General features: G+C 49.2%; 1 protein-coding gene across 5 annotated transcripts in view; it reads left to right on the top strand.

Moving 5' to 3' along the window:
- LOC133356036 (tensin-3-like) overlaps positions 1-12,462 on the top strand; it is an 89,190-nt gene extending 76,728 nt beyond the window's left edge. For 3 of the 5 annotated variants that reach the window (XM_061573512.1, XM_061573511.1, XM_061573514.1), the window contains 7 exons: positions 980-1,219; positions 2,630-2,744; positions 4,899-6,197; positions 7,239-7,358; positions 9,778-9,900; positions 11,450-11,542; positions 12,403-12,462. In XM_061573512.1, the coding sequence (XP_061429496.1) occupies positions 980-1,219; positions 2,630-2,744; positions 4,899-6,197; positions 7,239-7,358; positions 9,778-9,900; positions 11,450-11,465 (1,913 nt within the window). In that variant the 3' untranslated portion in view covers positions 11,466-11,542; positions 12,403-12,462. The remainder of the gene's footprint in view (positions 1-979; positions 1,220-2,629; positions 2,745-4,898; positions 6,198-7,238; positions 7,359-9,777; positions 9,901-11,449; positions 11,543-12,402) is intronic. The other 2 variants (XM_061573513.1, XM_061573515.1) reach the window with 2 other exon arrangements.
- The last annotated feature ends 4,837 nt before the right edge of the window (positions 12,463-17,299 follow it).

Genomic DNA, 17,299 nt, shown 5'->3' with positions numbered 1-17,299 from the left:
CACGACGTTTCGGGATCAACACGCGTGACTTCATCAAAAAAACCAAAGAGTATGGATTCCTGCAGTCACGAAAGCTTCAAATCAAGAGTGCACGTACTGTTTACCTCGCCAGGCTGCACTATTCTTAGGGTGCTTAACTCACATTTGTATGTAAATTGCTTCAAAATCCTGGTCAGGGGTAATGAGATACAGATACAAAAAAATTGAAAGACTTTTGAGCTCACTGTGCTCTTACCTGGCTATAAATAAAGAATGTATGTATGTAGGCATATCTATATATACACACACACACAAGAGTCATATTCCTGACCCCAGCAATCATCAGCCGTGAATTTTATCTGAAATGGTCCTGCGCCACCTCGCACTTACTGGCGAGCACGGTGAGGTGTGGTTAAACAACCACCATGACCAGAAAGCACGGGCAGGTTTTCATCCAGCAGTGGATTGACAAAAGGCTGTAGCATATTTAATTAATGATAATAGGTTTTTCCCCTTTTTCTGGCAACAAAACAGGTGTTAAGATGTTAAAACACCAAACTGAAACCTTTTACAAGGAATCATGTCTGCATTAACTACAATGCTTGTGGTCAGAATGCAAACAAAAAACACACTCTGATAACATAGACACTGTCCTTGAAACTGATTGGTCCACACCAGAGACAGCTTTTTTTCAAGCCTCGTCTCAAACGGTGTTAGACCAGAGTACGCCAAAAGGCGTAAATGAATGTTATATTTCGCTGTCATACTGCACCACACAGGACTACTGCGGTGAGAGCTGTAGCCATGACGTCAGCTCATGCAAGTCGCTCAGCCAGTGGGTCCAACGCAGCCAGTTCACATAGGAATTGGGGGAAGTTAATCATCTGCCTCGGGCCATCATTGCTTATGCATGAATGTTGATGATGATGATGATAATAATAAATAAAAGAAACCACGTGCAAAAGTGCCCACACTCGCCAAGCGCCACTGTTCGCGTTAGCAGGTGCTGGCCAGTGCACGGGCGCGACCGACGAGAGGAGACTCTTGCAGCTCAGGAGCAGCAGCAGCAGCAGCAGCGAGGGAATCATCGGCGGCAGCGCCGGCGGCGCCTACAACGGCGGTCGCCACCCTGCGCCGTCGCGGCCCTTGGAGCTGGCTCAGCAGCTGGCGGCGCCGGACATGGAGCCGTTCGGTCCGAACAACGGTGTGGATGTGGCCCAGGCTGACAGCTCGCCCGAAGGTCAGTCGTCACCGCTCTTCCGGTGCAATCGCGAGGGCCAAAAGGCGCGCTCCCCGAAAACGTCTTGTTCATGCCGCTGCTGGCGCGAAGGCTAGAGAGCCTTGGTCTACTCTTCCGCGCTGTTATCCCACCACACGCGACCTGATTGATCCACTAACTCAGGGGTTGGCAACCTGCAGCAACCTGCGGCTCCGGAGCCGCATGTGGCTCTGTAAGGACCGAGGGACTGCTTTGTGCCGTTGTTTATTGAGGACCGTCTCAAATTCACATGCATTGCGGCTCCTTGAAATATAGATTTATTTTTCTTTTTATAGAATTCTAAGGAAATGGTTCTCATTGTTATGTTGGTCGCCGGCCCCTGCACTAACAAATGTGTACCTATATTGCTGGGTGGACACGCGGGGGAGAGAGGGAGGGGGGGGAGTTTAAGAAACTTTCTCATGTTTCAAATGCCACACCGGGAGCACGAATCGAACCAGCGAGCTCAGGATTGCAAGTCCAGTCTGCAAAACACGGCAACATCCATTTCCCCCCTCGGCACCACTGCTCTACACCAGGGAAAAATACATAATATGATCAACGTTATATGCAATGATCCTTTCGCAGGACAGTGCCCATGACAAAAATGGAAAGCGTTTTTTTTTTATTTGTGCCTTTACACAACAGGCTATACAGAACCTTATTTTACCCACGTCTTTTCTGCTATGAAGAATGGGCCAATACCTGATATGTCAGCCTCCGGCTGCACATTTTCCCATTAAAATAATAAGTGCTGAATATCAGTCTGGCATCTTGTGGAATTATTACGGCATGCCACGTGCATCTTGCCTACATTCGTCCTCATGATACTTATTTTCTCCTTATCGGAAGGGTATGGTAATATAGGAGTATTATGAATAGGCAGGAATACCTTTGTACACGAGTGATAGTACCACTCGAGTACAATAATCCAATACTCTGAGCCAACTCGCAGCGTCTCGGAAAATCCTGAGTGAGAAATGAAGCCCTGGTTCGAGTGTTACTGATGAAGGCAGTGACTGTCTTACTACTTCCACCAGAGCATGCGTCGCTGACTTTCTTTTGCGTGATGGGCCGTGTGTGACTCGTGTCACTGGACATCTTTAAAAATTTGCTTCATAACTCCTCTTGTTGTTGGTTGTTTGACTTGCATCCCACTGGGATTTTTGCACACAGCGTTGGTGTACGGTGTTTTTTTCTGCAATATTTTGCTTCCTTTTCTTGGATTTTCTGTTTGCACTCAGTCACACATTCACTTTAAGATGTTTTTTTTGTTCATGTTTTTGTTTTTTGTTTGTTGCGGTTGCACCCGATTCAAGAGCCGAATGGCTCACAGGGCTATACCTAATAAATGAACTTGAACTTTAAAGATTGTGATTGTGTGTCGTACAGAGCAAGGCAGCTACGTGGAGATGGTCCCGTGGACATCCGATGTCTTCAGCGCGCGCTCCGCATCTCCCACCGCACGCTACTGTGCTGAAGAAGCGAAGCCTGTGGCCCCGCACAGGTGAGGAAGCTCGCCAGCGCTACCTACAACTAACTCCCAGCCACAACTTCTTGGTTCTTTCGGTAAAGTCACGTAGAAGGGAAATAATAAAGTAATACAAATAAAACATAATAAAATAATTCTCACGACGTTTTGGCCACAACGCAAGCAGCCGTCATCAGGTAAAGAACAGGTCTGTCGGGAAGATAGACCTGTTCTTCATGCTGTTTTCCCGACAGACCTGTTCTTCACCTGAGGATGGCTGCTTGCGTTGTGGCCGAAACGTCGTGAGAATTATTTGAGTATGTTTTATTTTTATTATTTTATTATTTCCCTACTACGCGACTTTACCGAAAGAACCAAGAAGATGAATCCCTGCAGTCACGAAAGCTTTAAATCGAAATCCCAGCCACAACTTTCTTTTAGTATTTGCTTTACTTTACTGTGTAGAATTGTTTAATTTGTATGTTTTTTACCCTTTCCCGTTGCGAGACGTCTGCAAGTTGCAGGGTTGGTCCCGTTCACCGCTGAATCTCGGAACGTGCAAGCGGTTAGCGTTAATTTTATTTAGAAAGGCATAGCGCCATTGTTTTTACAGACATTGTACTCACCGCAGAGAACTGTAGATACATGACCGCACTCTATGACAGCTGGCGCTGACCTGAAGACGTACCGATAAAGTTATTTTATTATGACGTACATGTTCGTCAATCGATGACATGTACCTCATCGGACTGGGAAAGGGTTATACTGATCTGATCCCGCTTTGGGTGGAAGATTTGTGCCAGCATTCGCCACGTGTTAACCAAAAATAAATTGACTTGACTTGACTATTGGCATGCACTGCACTGCAGCGCCAAGCGGTAGTGAGTTTGCCGCCCATTTCAGAGGTTCCCAGTTAAAGCCCAGCGGCCGCCCTGTTTAATACTGCCGGTGTACCATCTGTAAAAAAACGTGCCCTCTGCTTCACAGTTGAACTTTAAGATCCCATGACGTTATTCAACAAAGAGTATGCCGTGTGCACCGGCAATCATGGTCCAAATTTGATCAATTACTCACAAATTGCTTAATTTGGAAAAAATCGCATCGTGACGTCGCCCCCTTATTGGCGGACGAATGCCGACTTGCAGACCACCGGTGCTGCGTGCTACTTGTTCTGCACAGCTAGCACTGGGTGGGGACGTCCTACATTGGGATGTTTAGCTCGTTCTATTTTTAAGTGTTTTGCATGTGGCAGGAAACCGGAATGCCCACAGAAAACCCACACGTTTCTCCTTGTTATTCTTAGCCTAATGTTCCCTTATATGGGGTCCACTTTGTTTGGTCATCGCTCTACACTCGCCTCTGTTCTGTGCCGAATGTGCCGCCATGCCTTAATTCCTCATGTCCTCCTTCAACATTTGCGTCCATCCTCCTTCCTCTATGTATTCCTCTTGCTCGGCTCGCTGGTAACTCCTTGCTCTGTACCCTTTACGAGAAAAAGAATATCACAACCTCACACCACCGTCGCCATCTCCTGGCCACCTCAGAGCCCAGCGAAGCTGGGGAATTACAAAACAAAAAATGCGCGATCAAACGTACACTATATACGGTGGAAATTTTCAACAACATTGCCCTAAAAGTGAAAATAAATATGCAGATCAGATGGCCTTTCTTCAAAGCACACAGATCGAGAAAAAGGGCCATCGACAGATGTGTTTAGTTGTTGTTTTGTGTGCCCTTGCACCGCTGGAAATCCAGTACGTATGTGTACATGTGTATTCTTCACAGTAGTGTAGCGGTGAGCGTATTAAACTACGAACCCGGCGACCTGAGTTCGAATTCCCGCTCATGGCCAACACAAGTGACTATTATCTGAACCGGCCCTGGGCCTCCCCTAGGTCGACTCAACCTCAAATTAGTACCTGGTGTGGTGTGTAGTAAACATCACCACTTGGGAGACGAAGGTGGCCGGGCGTGGTGTTGGCCATCCACCACCTCGTGTGCCATTCCAGCCTTCATAGCTGCTCACTAACAGCACTTGCCTCAATGGTCTGTTAAGCCGATATGGGGGATCTTTGTCTATGTATGAAGGCGGCAACACAGTGTACCTCAATTTATGTAATGAAGAACGTGGACGTTGGGTTCTTCTGTTTCGGCTATACGGGGGATCATTGTCTTTTCTATTCTTCACAGTGCTCCCAGCACCTTGACAAAACCGAGCGGCGTCACGGAGCAACCGGGAGGCATCTCCACGCAAGCTTCCGTCACCAGCTCCTACATGTCCATGGTTGGTTACCCAACCAACACGTGGGCCCGCCACGGCGAGCAGCACGAGGAAGGCAGCCTCACGCAGGCCCTGCCCGTGGGGCCCTCCAGCGCGCTCCTCGTGAGCTCCCATCGCCTGCCTGCCAGCAGCAGCAGCAGCAACCACGGCGGCGCGGGGCGAGGGACCTTGCCCACCTATGCCTCCGCGTTCCCGAGGTCGGAGAAAGAGGGCCCCTCGCACCTCTTCCCGTCCACCTCGTCCTCCTCGTCCGGCTCCCGCAACGAGTCGAGGGTCGGGCTGGAAGGAGCGCGGTCTTGGCACGCGTCCGTGTTCGGCTACCCGCCAGAGGGAGCGGAACGGTCGACGGCGACTCAAGGCGCTGGGAGCTTCTCCCTGCCCGCCTCCAAGCATCTCAACGGGCATCTTCCCGCCTCTCCGGCGACTTTTCACGGTTTTTCGCGCGCTCCACTTGGAAATCCCGGAGCCACCGGTGCGGGGCAGAGCGACGCGCGGCAGGAGCGCCTTGGCAGCGAGACATTGCTGAGCTTCGCAGCGCCACCGAATGGTGCGCCGGGCGGTCTGCACTGCAACGGAGGGGTCGGCCACAAGAGCGGCACCAGCAGCCGGTCGAGCTACAAAGGCGCGTGGTTCGACAGCCTGCCCATGCACTTTTCCGTCGACAGCGAAGGGGGCTACACCTCTTACTCGCACGCCAAACCCGAGCACACGCTTGCGCGCGGTTTTGACGGCGCGCTGCCAGACGTGTACCGAGGCACGCACACCACCGCGGCAGACATTCACGGCCCCGTCCTGCCGAGCGGGAATGCTCAGAGGCCGATCGCGGCCACGGCCGCCGCCACTGCCGCCGGCGGAGGCGTGCCTCGAAATGCCCGGGAAGGCTCCTTGAGCACGGCGGCTTCGTTCGCGACTTTCGCGGCCGTCGTTGCCGGTCGGTGCCGCCCCGGTCTCGTGGTCCCTCCGCCGGAACAAGCCAGCGCCGCTTACGCAGCCGCCGCCGCCGCCGCGACCGCCGCTGCTACCGCGGGTGTCGTGGGAGGAGCATCAGCGGCTGCACAGCTCGGCGAGCGAGCACCGCTCCCCGCTGCACAGCGAACTGTCGAGCCCCGGGGGCACGAGCACGTCGAGCGTGACGTTCGTGCAGCACGTGCAGCATGCACCACCCGCGTCGCGTGGCCCTGCGTCGCCCGCGCGCGTCGCAGCCTCCGGTACGCGGCCAGCGCCGGGTTGAGGTTGACTTGGGGCACAGTGCTGGCGTCGTTTGCTTTTGGGGGCATGTTCAACTCCTCTCCCTTGACTGTTTAACTGCCACCCATGCTTGATGCCAAACACTCTGTTGTTTACCTTAGTTATTTCAGTTTGTCTTTTTTTTTATGTGTACAGCTCAAAGTTACAATGAACAACACTCTTTTATGCAGCCACATCACTGGTAGCAATCCACAGAGCGATGCTGTGACTTAAATGACCCAATTACACCGTTTTATTTATGAATGTATCGTGTTTCAAATATAAGTTACATGTTTGGGAGCCCCTCAATTTCCGAGGCCCCTGGCTGCAGCAGACCCCGCTTCAGCTGAGCCCAGTGACCCTGAGCCTGACCCCTGCACCACGGGACACATTACTGCACGGTGATCGAGCTGGCCAGAGCGCTCCGGTGGCCAATCTCGTGCCAGAGAGAAATAGAATGCACCTCATAAACATGAATCTCCGTGAATCAAAATGAGCACACACTCATAAACTGAAAACCAAAAATGTAAATCGCTCTTTGTGCGCATCTGCAACCCTGTCAGTCCACTGCTGAATGAGGACATCCTCACGCCACGTGGTCCTTGCGGGTTATTGACCGTCCTTAACCACTTTGGTCCGTGGGGGTGGGTGAAGGCAGCGAGAATAGGGATGGGAGCTTATAAAATATAGAAATATGATGGATTTTGCTGCAATACTCTCGACTGTCAATCACGTAGCTCTGCAGCTTGTAACTCCTGTTACGGATGGATGGTCGCCCATTCAAGGACTTGCCAGACTTCAGCAAGCTTAGCTTCCCAGATCTGGGTGATTGGATGAAAGGAAAATCACTTATAGAGAGCCCAAATCACAAGACGTGTTTACAAATCTACCTCGAATTACATTGATCGCCAATGTACTTGCGCCCTCACCTGGTTAAATAAAGGACTTCGGCAATCGGTCGGTGATTTTCATTGACTTTGAAATATCCTCTTACCGTTCGGTGTGGTTTGTTTGGCTTTCAGGTTGGCCAGATGGAAACAACTCGGGATCAGACAGGATCCCTCACTTCACCCGCAGCAACATCAGTTTTGTGCAGGACACATCCAAGTTCTGGTACAAACCTGGCATCACGCGGGAGCAAGGTAAGGAGCGTTGTGTGTGCGAGTGATTGAATCTGGGATTAACACAGACCCAGAGGTGGCGTATAACGTGTCCATTTCATGTTCGATAATGAGCTAGCGCAGCTTAGATCTGGTTCAAATTGGTAGTCTTATGCAATGTATTTATTTTGCATTTGCACCGAGGCAGGCAGCAGCTTAATCATTTGCCGGATGCAGTGTCCTCAGACCGTCGCTAAGCTTGGTCAACGGACAGAGTCTTCAACAATGTGCGTCATCGTCTGTCGTGCATCACAGCTACATTTTGGGTCGTGGCGTAAGCTCCGCCTGTGCAAGCTTTGTCGCACACAAGAGGCCTTGGCCAGTTGGGAAACGGCTGGGCAGGGCGCAGTCATGGCGCTAAAGATCAAACCCAGGGGAGCAGATCGCAGGGTGGGTCCACGAGGAATTGGTTCCTTGTTGACGATGGGAGCCACTCCTCGCACCGCGTGGCTCGTTGGTCCACAGCGGGTGCCACGATGACAGCTGGGGCAGCCGGCGGGTGAAAGAGATGTTACGCCAATGACTGTGATGGATGTTTAGAGATTATAGTCGAGATAAAAATCTGAGGATAATGCAGCCATCGTCATGCATGCTGCCTCACCTCCACCATCGCTTCCCTCTGCCAGATCTCACAGCTGTTGCAGAGTTGACATATCACTTTTTCCACATCACCTGAGTCTGACCTAACACGATCCCACCATCTGGTTTAAGTATACAGAGTCAATATGTCCTACGTACAAAGGGGCCGTCCATAAATGACGTCACGCACGTAGGGGGGGGGGGGTCAGATTTGTGACGATGTGTGACGAGAGGGGGGGGATTTGAGAAATGTGACGTCACGTCAAAATGCGCAACTTTAAATAAATATAGAATTGTTATAACAACACTCCTACAACATCAGAGTGCAGCGCGCCACATTAAATACGTACTACAATGACAATAGTTTAAAGCGATTTGAAGCATGTTTTATTTTCAAAATGGACTTATGGTTTGGGGGGGGCAGAGCTTTGTGACGTCATTTTAGGGGGGGTCTGACTTGTTGTGACGCCGTGTGACGAGGGTTGAGGGGTCAAAAATCGTCCAAAATCGCGTGATATCATTTATGGACGGCCCCAAAGACCATCCAGCCAGGTCGTTTCGCGGTAGAGTGTGCGGTGCGCAATCAGAAGGTTGTAAACCCAAAGCCTGTTTCGGTTGATACAATGTGGGAAGTTAACGGCGGTTGTCCTGAGGATAGACTCGCCCCTTCCACGAAGTATCGACATTTCCACCACTGGCTCAGGGCTGTAACAGGAGATGGACGCTGCCTTTGTATCCATTTGAGCCGGATATCATGAAGACTTTTAGGATCATTCTTACATCATCATTATCACAGCCATATGGCTTTACATCTTCCCCTCGGCAGCCACCATCTCTATGCCTACTCCAGTGGCCTGCCTCATTGAGCTGTCCACTCACTTCCGGTACCTCCATATTTGAAGTTTTCGTGACTGCAGGGATCCATACTCTTTGGTTCTTTCGGTAAAGTCACGTAGGTATAAAATAAAATAAATTAAATCACGACGTTTCGGGCGCAACACAAGCGTCCGTCATCAGGTGGAACAGATGTGTGGAAACCCTCCCCGTAGAGGCGGTTTAATCTAGATTTGAAGTTTTCGTGACTGCTCCAAAGAGTATGTGTACCTCCTTTTCCCTATTACACCTGAACCACTGATGTGGCACTGGTGTGTATGTATGTATGTTGCACATCTTTAGCACCTCACATAGTCAACTCTACTAATCGGAGGTGGGGAGGAAGGACAACAAACTAAACACAAAAATAAATTCTAACGAAATGAGTTTACAATCTTTATTCCAAAGGGCAGAGCTCCAATGGCTTCTAGACGGCCCGCAAAGCGCATCTGCAAGCGCGCGATACGGTGGCCGTCTTTGTTCAATGGCCAGCCGAAAGCCTCTGCTGCGAGGACGACCGGAGTTCAAGCGATGATGGTTCATGCCCTTTGACGAGTTGTGTGTAGTCGTGTGTTGCCGACCTACAGTGCATCACTGTGTTATTGCTTTTATGGCTTTATTTTGTTGATTTTCGAAAAGTTTTTTGGTTTGGCCATGTTTTTTTGTTGTAGTACAGAGTTAGACTGATGGCCTTAATCTAAGTTGTCTTGTGGTTGTTGTTGTTGTTTGACTTGCATCCCACTGGGATATTTGCACAGGGTTGGTGTACGGTGATTTTTCTGCAATATTTTGCTGTCTTTTCTTGGATTTTCTGTTTGCACATAGTCACTTTAAGATGTTTTCTTGTTCATGTTTTTTTGTTTGTTTGCGGTTGCACCCGATTCAAGAGCCGAATGGCTCACAGGGCTATACCTAATAAATGAACTTTGAACTGTGTTGCCCTGTGCAGCCGTGGCGCTGCTGTGCCCACGCGAAGCCGGGGCGTTTGTCATTCGAAACAGCAGCTCCTTCCACGGGGACTTCGGGCTCGCCATGAAGGTGGCCAACCTGCCGCCCGGCGTGCCAGTACAGGGTGAGCGGCGCATGCGGTGATGCGGCCTTACGGAACACGATAAAACTAAGCGCAACTTTTTTTTTATTTGTTCAGGTAGGGCCTCACTGAGCTATATAACTCTTTCAGAATTTTCTGTTTGCACTTAGTCACATAGTCACTTTAAGATGTTTTCTTGTCCATGTTTTTGTTTTTTCTTTGTTGCGGTTGCACCCGATTCAAGAGCCGAATGGCTCACAGGGCTATACCTAATAAATGAACTTGAACTTGAACAGAAGCGACCTGGCCACAAATAATAGCTTAACGAAGTGACATATCACGTGGAAATGCATGGATGCCACGGTGGCGAGGTAGTTAACATCTCGCCACCGTGGCATCGATCTGGACCCTGACCCCTATCTATTTGGAGTTTGCGTGGCTCTCTTCTCGTGGTCGAGTGGATTTTTCTCCTGATCCTCCAGGTTTTCCCTCCACATTTAGAATCAACATGTGTTTAGAGTATTTGGCTGCTTTAAATGTCCACATGGACTTCGTTGAGCTGTCATTTGTGACCAGGTCGCTTCTGAAAAAGAGCTATATAGCTTAGTGGGCCTTAGCTTGTTAAATAAAAAAATGTGTTTTATAGTATAGCAGCCAAATCCTCTATTTGTTGTGTTCTGATTTATATGGCTGTGTAGATCATAATGGCCATGTCAAAGCCACTGAACCATCAGCCAGGCCATTCGAGAAGGCGGGGAGAGAGGAAAGCGAGTTAAAAAAAATTCCGGACCTCATACGAGGGGACCACAGAAGCGGCTCAGGAGGCCTCAGAGGAGGGCATCACCTGGAATGTTGTCTCAGGCCTCGAAAAACATTTTGGCAGACCTCCCATTTACATTGAGATGCTAATTTGGTTGACTAAGGTACAGGCAGTCATCGACTTACGAACACCCGACTTAGGAACACGCGGACTTACGAACCAGCTTCCATGAAATATAAAAAAGATTAACATTGACTTAAAACACGAACTCGCACTATCAAACTGAACTACGGAACTATTTTGTTCAGAGGAGCGATCCTCCGCGAGATGCGATGAGTCGGTCTCGCGCTGGGAGTGAGTGTGTGTGCGCGTGCGTTTGGGTGGGGAGTGGTAGTGTAAGGGTTAGCACGCTGCGCTACGAACAACACCAGTAAAGATTATCTGAACCGGCCTCCCCTAGGTTGACTCAGCCTCCAATGAGTTCCTGGTGTGGTGTGTAAACATCACCATTGACCGGGCGGGGTGTTGGCCACCCACCTCCTCGTGTGCCATGCAGGCCTTCATAGGTGCTACCCGCAAACAGCACTTGCATCCTACATTCTGTTAAGGCTATATGGGGCATCTTTGTTGTGTGTGGAAGAGCGGTAGTGTAGTGGTTAGCACGCTGCGCTACCAGCCTGGCGACCAGAGTTCAATTTCTGCTCACGGCCAACGCCAGTGACGATTATCTGAATGGGTCCTGGGCATCCCCTTGGTCGACTCAGCCTCAAATATTAGTACTTGGTTGTAGTGTGTAAACATTGCCCTGGTCTGATTTGATTCTGTCACCAGGAGACCTGGTGGATGAACTCGTCAGGCACTTCCTCATCGAGACGAAGGCCCGGGGAGTGCGGCTGAAGGGCTGCCCCAATGAACCCTTCTTCGGTGAGTGCCGAGTAGACAATGGACAGCTGACGCTGCCGTATTACACCGTCTTATTACAATTTCAAAGTCAAGATTAAGAGGGCATCAAGAGCCAATGCCACCAATGTCACCATGTACTGATTCCCTCCTTCCTGCCTATGCAACTGTTATATTTGGCATTTGACTTAAGAGATCTGCACTTCGTTCATTGATCATTGCTCTCTTGAGTGCCTCCCTGTTGGGCTCCAATAGCCTACAGTGGCGTTAAAATGTAATATGCCCATCGTAGAGGTCACTTTTTTCAGTAGACTACCACTTTTGACTTCCTACAAAGTGGCCCTCAATGCGTTATCGTTCCGAGATGGACGATGACAGTGATTGGCCGAGTTGAAACCTGTACAGGATTGTTAGTCACAACCACCTAAAGCTGGGCTGTCCGATTACTTGAGCAATCGATTACTCTACCAACGATCGGTTGGATTACTTAACTCATCCGATAACGCAAAACTAGTTGGAAAAACAAGCCTCACACGTGTGTGAGCACGTGTGCCGCTGGGCGGGAGGCAATGGGCTGAGCTCGTTGTCGTCATCGGCACCACCAGGCGGGTCAACGCTGGATGTGGCTTTCCGGAGGTTTCACGTCTTCGAGGAGAATGGATGTTGGGATGAGGAGCGTTTTTCAAGTGGAACCAAATAATCCACGCCAACAAAAAAATGTAATGGAACAAAAATGTTTGGTTAATTCATCGACTCACATTGCCAGCTCCAGCTACCTTCCGTACGTGGGTCGCACACTTTGACCGATGCGCTGCCCGAGCATATCGTGCCATGAACACGTGGAGGTGTTGATGGCGAGGCCGTGCTGTGGGCGGTGTGTGCAGGCAGTCTGTCGGCGCTCGTTAACCAGCACACGGTGACGCCACTCGCACTGCCTGGATGTCTGCGGCTGCCCGACCGTGACTTCGACGACCCGGGTGACCTCACCAAGGCCCATGACCTATGCGACGCTCGCACAGGCAGCCCTACTGGCTCCTCACAGCCACCCGAGGCCGGTCAGTGACGATGTTGATGATTACTGTGATCACAGTCAGGTCTATTGATGATCCAGCATGCAGTAGTTGACTTCAGTCACTCTCTCACTGCCAGCCATTTGCTTCCGTAATGCCTTTCCGTTGGAACCAACATGGTTACCTTTCCAGCTCACTCTTCGATCACTCCATCCACGTTGAGGCCCCGGTCAACCAGACACTGACTAAATTTCGATTTAAAGCTTTCGTGACTGCAGGGATTCATCTTCTTGTTTCTTTCGGTAAAGTCACGTAGAAGGGAAGTAATAAAATAATAAAAATAAAAATAAAACATAATAAAACAATTTATTACTTCCCTTCTACGTGACTTTACCGAAAGAAACAAGAAGACAGACACTGACTGTTTGTCTCATCCACACTGTGCTCAGAGCAACACATTCACTCACCTACACGCTCACTCACTTACTCAACCATTCACTCACCTACTTAGTCACCTATTCGCTCACCCACTGACTCATTCACTCACCCACTGACTCCCTCAATCACCCACTCACTCACCCACTCACTCATCTACTCACCCACCAACTCCCTCAATTCACCCCACTCACTCACCTACACCCACTCACTTCACCTCACCCACTCACTCATTCACTCACCCACTGACTCCCTCAATCACCCACCCACTCACTCAATCACCGACTCACTCATTCACTCACCCACTGACTCCCTCAATCACCCACTCACCAACTCTTTCACTCACCCACTGACTCCCTAAATCACCCACTCACTCACCCACTCATTCACTCACCCACCGACCGCCTCAATCACCCACTCACTCACCCACTCACTCATTCACTCACCCACTGACTCCCTCAATCACCCACTCACCAACTCATTCACTCACCCACTGACTCCCTAAATCACCCACTCACTCACCCACTCATTCACTCACCCACCGACCCCCTCAATCACCCACTCACTCACCCACTCATTCACTCACCCACTGACTCCCTCAATCACCTACTCACTCATCCACCCACTCATTCATTCACCAACTGAGTCCCTCAATCACCCACCCACTCACTCACCCACTCACTCATTCATTCACCGACTGACTCCCTCAATCACCTACCCACTCACTCTGATGCTGCTGATTTCTCTTTTAACCAGTGGGTACCGCATTCTTCCTCGATTCCGTGGAGATGGAGTCTCTCACGGGACCCCAGGCGGTCGCCCGGGCAACTGCGGTGATCATGGGCATGGCTGTGAGGCCCATGCCGGTTCACGTGCACCTGAGAGTGACCGAACAAGGGATCACGCTCACCGACATCCACAGGAAGTGAGCACACGCCCAACAGGGACACAGAGAACTTAATGGTCTTGGAACTAAGATGCTTTGTTGCTGGCTGATGTTTCATTTGTTTGGACCCACCTCCTGTGGTGATTTGACTGGCGTCGAGGTGAGGCCAGCTAGGCAATGTTACAGAGGCTGTCAGATTGGCCACCCAGAGTCAAATGACTTGAGGGATTGCTGGTCACGTGTTCGTGCTTCTTTGTGATTGGTCACCAGTCGGTGCACTGGTTAGAAAAAAAGAAGACAAAAAATACCCGATTGAAGATGCGCGGGCTGTTTACACTGCTTCTGTTTATGCTCAGCAGCAGCTGAGATTGGGGCAACCCTGGAAATGTGTAATTTCCGCGACTGGCTTAGGACCCGCAGAGGGGAGATGAGCACCACTTCGTGCCTCTTTGAGCAGATAACCAATTTGACACTTCAGCCGACTTTCAATAGCAAGCAGTCATCGACATACGAACGGCGGGTTAGCTTCCTGAGACCCGTTCGTAAGTCGGTTTGTTCGTATCTCGAGACTCAATATTTTATTGTACATACGGTCAGTGTTATAAAATGTGTTTTGGTTCAACAAAAAACTGAATCATTGTTAAACTCATAAATAAGAAGAAATATTGTACGATTGCATTTAAGACTGTTATAAATGTTGCATAGTAATTAAAACATAAAATAAAGTCACGTGAAAAGAAAACTAAAATAACTTATATTTTTACTTACCTTGAGTTGAATGGTTCACTCTCATTGTGCATCACACGGGATGCTGGGATTCTTCACATCTCACGGAGGATCGCTCCGCCGATCAAATTAGTTCCGCGGTTCGATTCGTACTTACTACCCAACGTTTGCCACCCGGATGGTTACAAATAAAAACATGGCGGTTCGTTCGTAAGCGCGGATATTCTTAAGTCGGGCGTTCGTATCGCAGGGCACTGCCTGTGTGACCCGTGAATCGGTTAACGACGATGGATATTTTTCGATTTAAAGCTTTCGTGACTGCAGGGATTCATCTTCTTGGTTCTTTCGGTAAAGTCACGTAAAAGGGAAGTAATAAAATAATAAAAATAAAACAAAATAACATAATTCTCACGACGTTTCGGCTACAACGTCGTGAGAATTCTTTTATTATATATATATTTTATTACTTCCCTTCTACGTGACTTTACCGAAAGAACCAAGAAGACGATGGACATTCCTATCCAACACCGACAGTTGCTATGGAAGGTATCGGACGGCTGTTGTGCGCGTCGGCATAGGATGAAAGCAGCCACGACAAGTCGGTAACGCGTGGAGTTGCCGCGGAATCGCATGTGCTGATTTGTCTCTGGTGTAGCAGCTGTTATGACGCTTTGTTGTTCGATATTGCCCCAGGCGCTTCTTTAGGCGCCACTATCCAGCTGAATCCATAAGCTTCTGTGCCATGGTTCCTGATGTCACAAGGTGCGTTTTTACACTGCACACATAAGTCATTGTTTGGTTAAGCATGTACGTGCAATGTGCATGCATTTGCACGTGTATTGTGTGTCTGTAAAAATATGTATGCGTGTCTATGTCACGCATACATATTGGGGCGTCATGGTGGCGAGATGTTAACTACCTCGCCTAGTATGCAGGAGGTCGTTGGTTTGATACCAACTCTGACGATTGCTGTATATTTGTAGTTTTCCTGTTCTCCCCGTGATCAGGTGGATTTTTATCCGGGTCCTCCGGTTTTTCCCTCCACATTTATAATCAACGTGCATTTAGAGTATTTGGCTAGCTATAAATGTCCATGTTGATAAGCCACTTCGTTGAGCTATCATCTGTGCCCAGGTCGCTTCTGAAAAAGAGTTGTATAGATCAGTGAGCCTTTTCTGGTAAAATAAAAACCTTTGTTTAGTTTTAGTTCAATAGTTATGTATGTGTTGTGCGCGGGGAGCGGTAGTCTAGCGGTTACCGCTTTGCGCTACGAACCTGGCGACCGAGTTCGATTCCCGTTCATGGCCAGCACCAGTGACGATTATCTGAACCGGTTCTGGGCCTACCTTAGGTCGACTCAGCCTCAAATGAGTACCTGGTGTGGTGAGTAAACATCACCACTGGGGAGTGGTACTGACCACGCACCCCTTTGGGTGCCGTGTCAGCCGTCATAGGTGCTCGCTAAAAGCACTTGCCCAACAATATGTTCAGGCTATATGGGGAATATTAGTCTTGCAATGGCATGAGGGTTGAAACAAAATCAGGATGACTTTGTGGGAAGTCAAGACTGGTTGTCCTCCAGTCACACTGGCACTTGCCATCGAAATGTGTAATTGCATCACAGGCTCAGAGCTGTCGATTTAGATGAATGATGATCGATATTCCTTTGAGCAGGGAGACTGAACGAGGTTTCTATCTCAACGAACTGGCAAAAGCGCATCGCATCAATGATTTTCTCCTTTGTTGATGGAGACATTTAAAAGTAACATGGACCTAATGAAAATTAACATTCTTGCAGAGGCTCATGGATATTTATAAATACGAGAATGCATTCTTTATATCTGTATATTATTTTACGTCAATGCAGCGTATATACAACGCCTGTAAATGCGTTATCAAATTAGAATAATTTCACGTGCAGAAGCCTTAAATCGTTTTCGTTTAATGTGTCCTTGTTTGAAGGTGGCCCATGGCTGAAGACAAGCCTGCGGCAAAGTAAGTACCCTTGCTCACAGTTTTGACACATCATACCAGACCGGTGGTTTTCGACCATACTGGTATGACGCCCCCCCCAAGTACTGTAAGCACTCGGGAGACAAAGCTGGCCGGGCGTGGTGTTGGTCACACACCCCCTCATGCGCTGTGCCAGCTTTCGTGGGTGCTCGCTAACAGCACATGCCGTTCAAGGCTAAACGGGGGAATGTTTGTCTTTGTGACTTGTGCAGGATGTTCGGCCTCGTGGCTCGCGAGGCCGGCAGCGACTCGCACAACGTTTGCCACCTCTTCGCCGAGGAGGCCGACTCCCTGGGACATCGGGCCGAGAGCTGGGTCCAAGCGGCATCGCAGATCCTTCACCTGTGCTCCAGGCCTCATTGATGTCCAACGGAGGACACGCGAGGAGGCCGCCTTTCAAGCTGGATGGCAGCAAAGCCAAACATGACAAAACTACTAAGTGCCTTGAGCCTTAATTCCACTTTCTTAACTTCCACAGGATTCCATTACAGTGACCTCCGTTCACTTTCACAGAGATACGTTTCAGAAATCTCCGGTTTTACAGAGCTATATTTATGGAACTGCCTTTCATATTCTACAGAGATTTATTAAAAAGGTAAAAATGTACGTCCATTCACTTGTATAACGAAGATTATTCTGTGGACATCGCTTTTACATGTTTGACATGTGCACGGTGTAACTTTCGTAGATGCGTTTGAAAGCGAATGAAGG

Source organism: Lethenteron reissneri, chromosome 7 (assembly GCF_015708825.2).
Source record: "Lethenteron reissneri isolate LAM-NWPU_2019-01 chromosome 7, ASM1570882v1, whole genome shotgun sequence".
NCBI lineage: Eukaryota > Metazoa > Chordata > Hyperoartia > Petromyzontiformes > Petromyzontidae > Lethenteron > Lethenteron reissneri.
The sequence above is the reverse complement of the archived record's forward strand: the minus strand, read 5'-3'. Positions and strand labels throughout refer to the sequence as shown.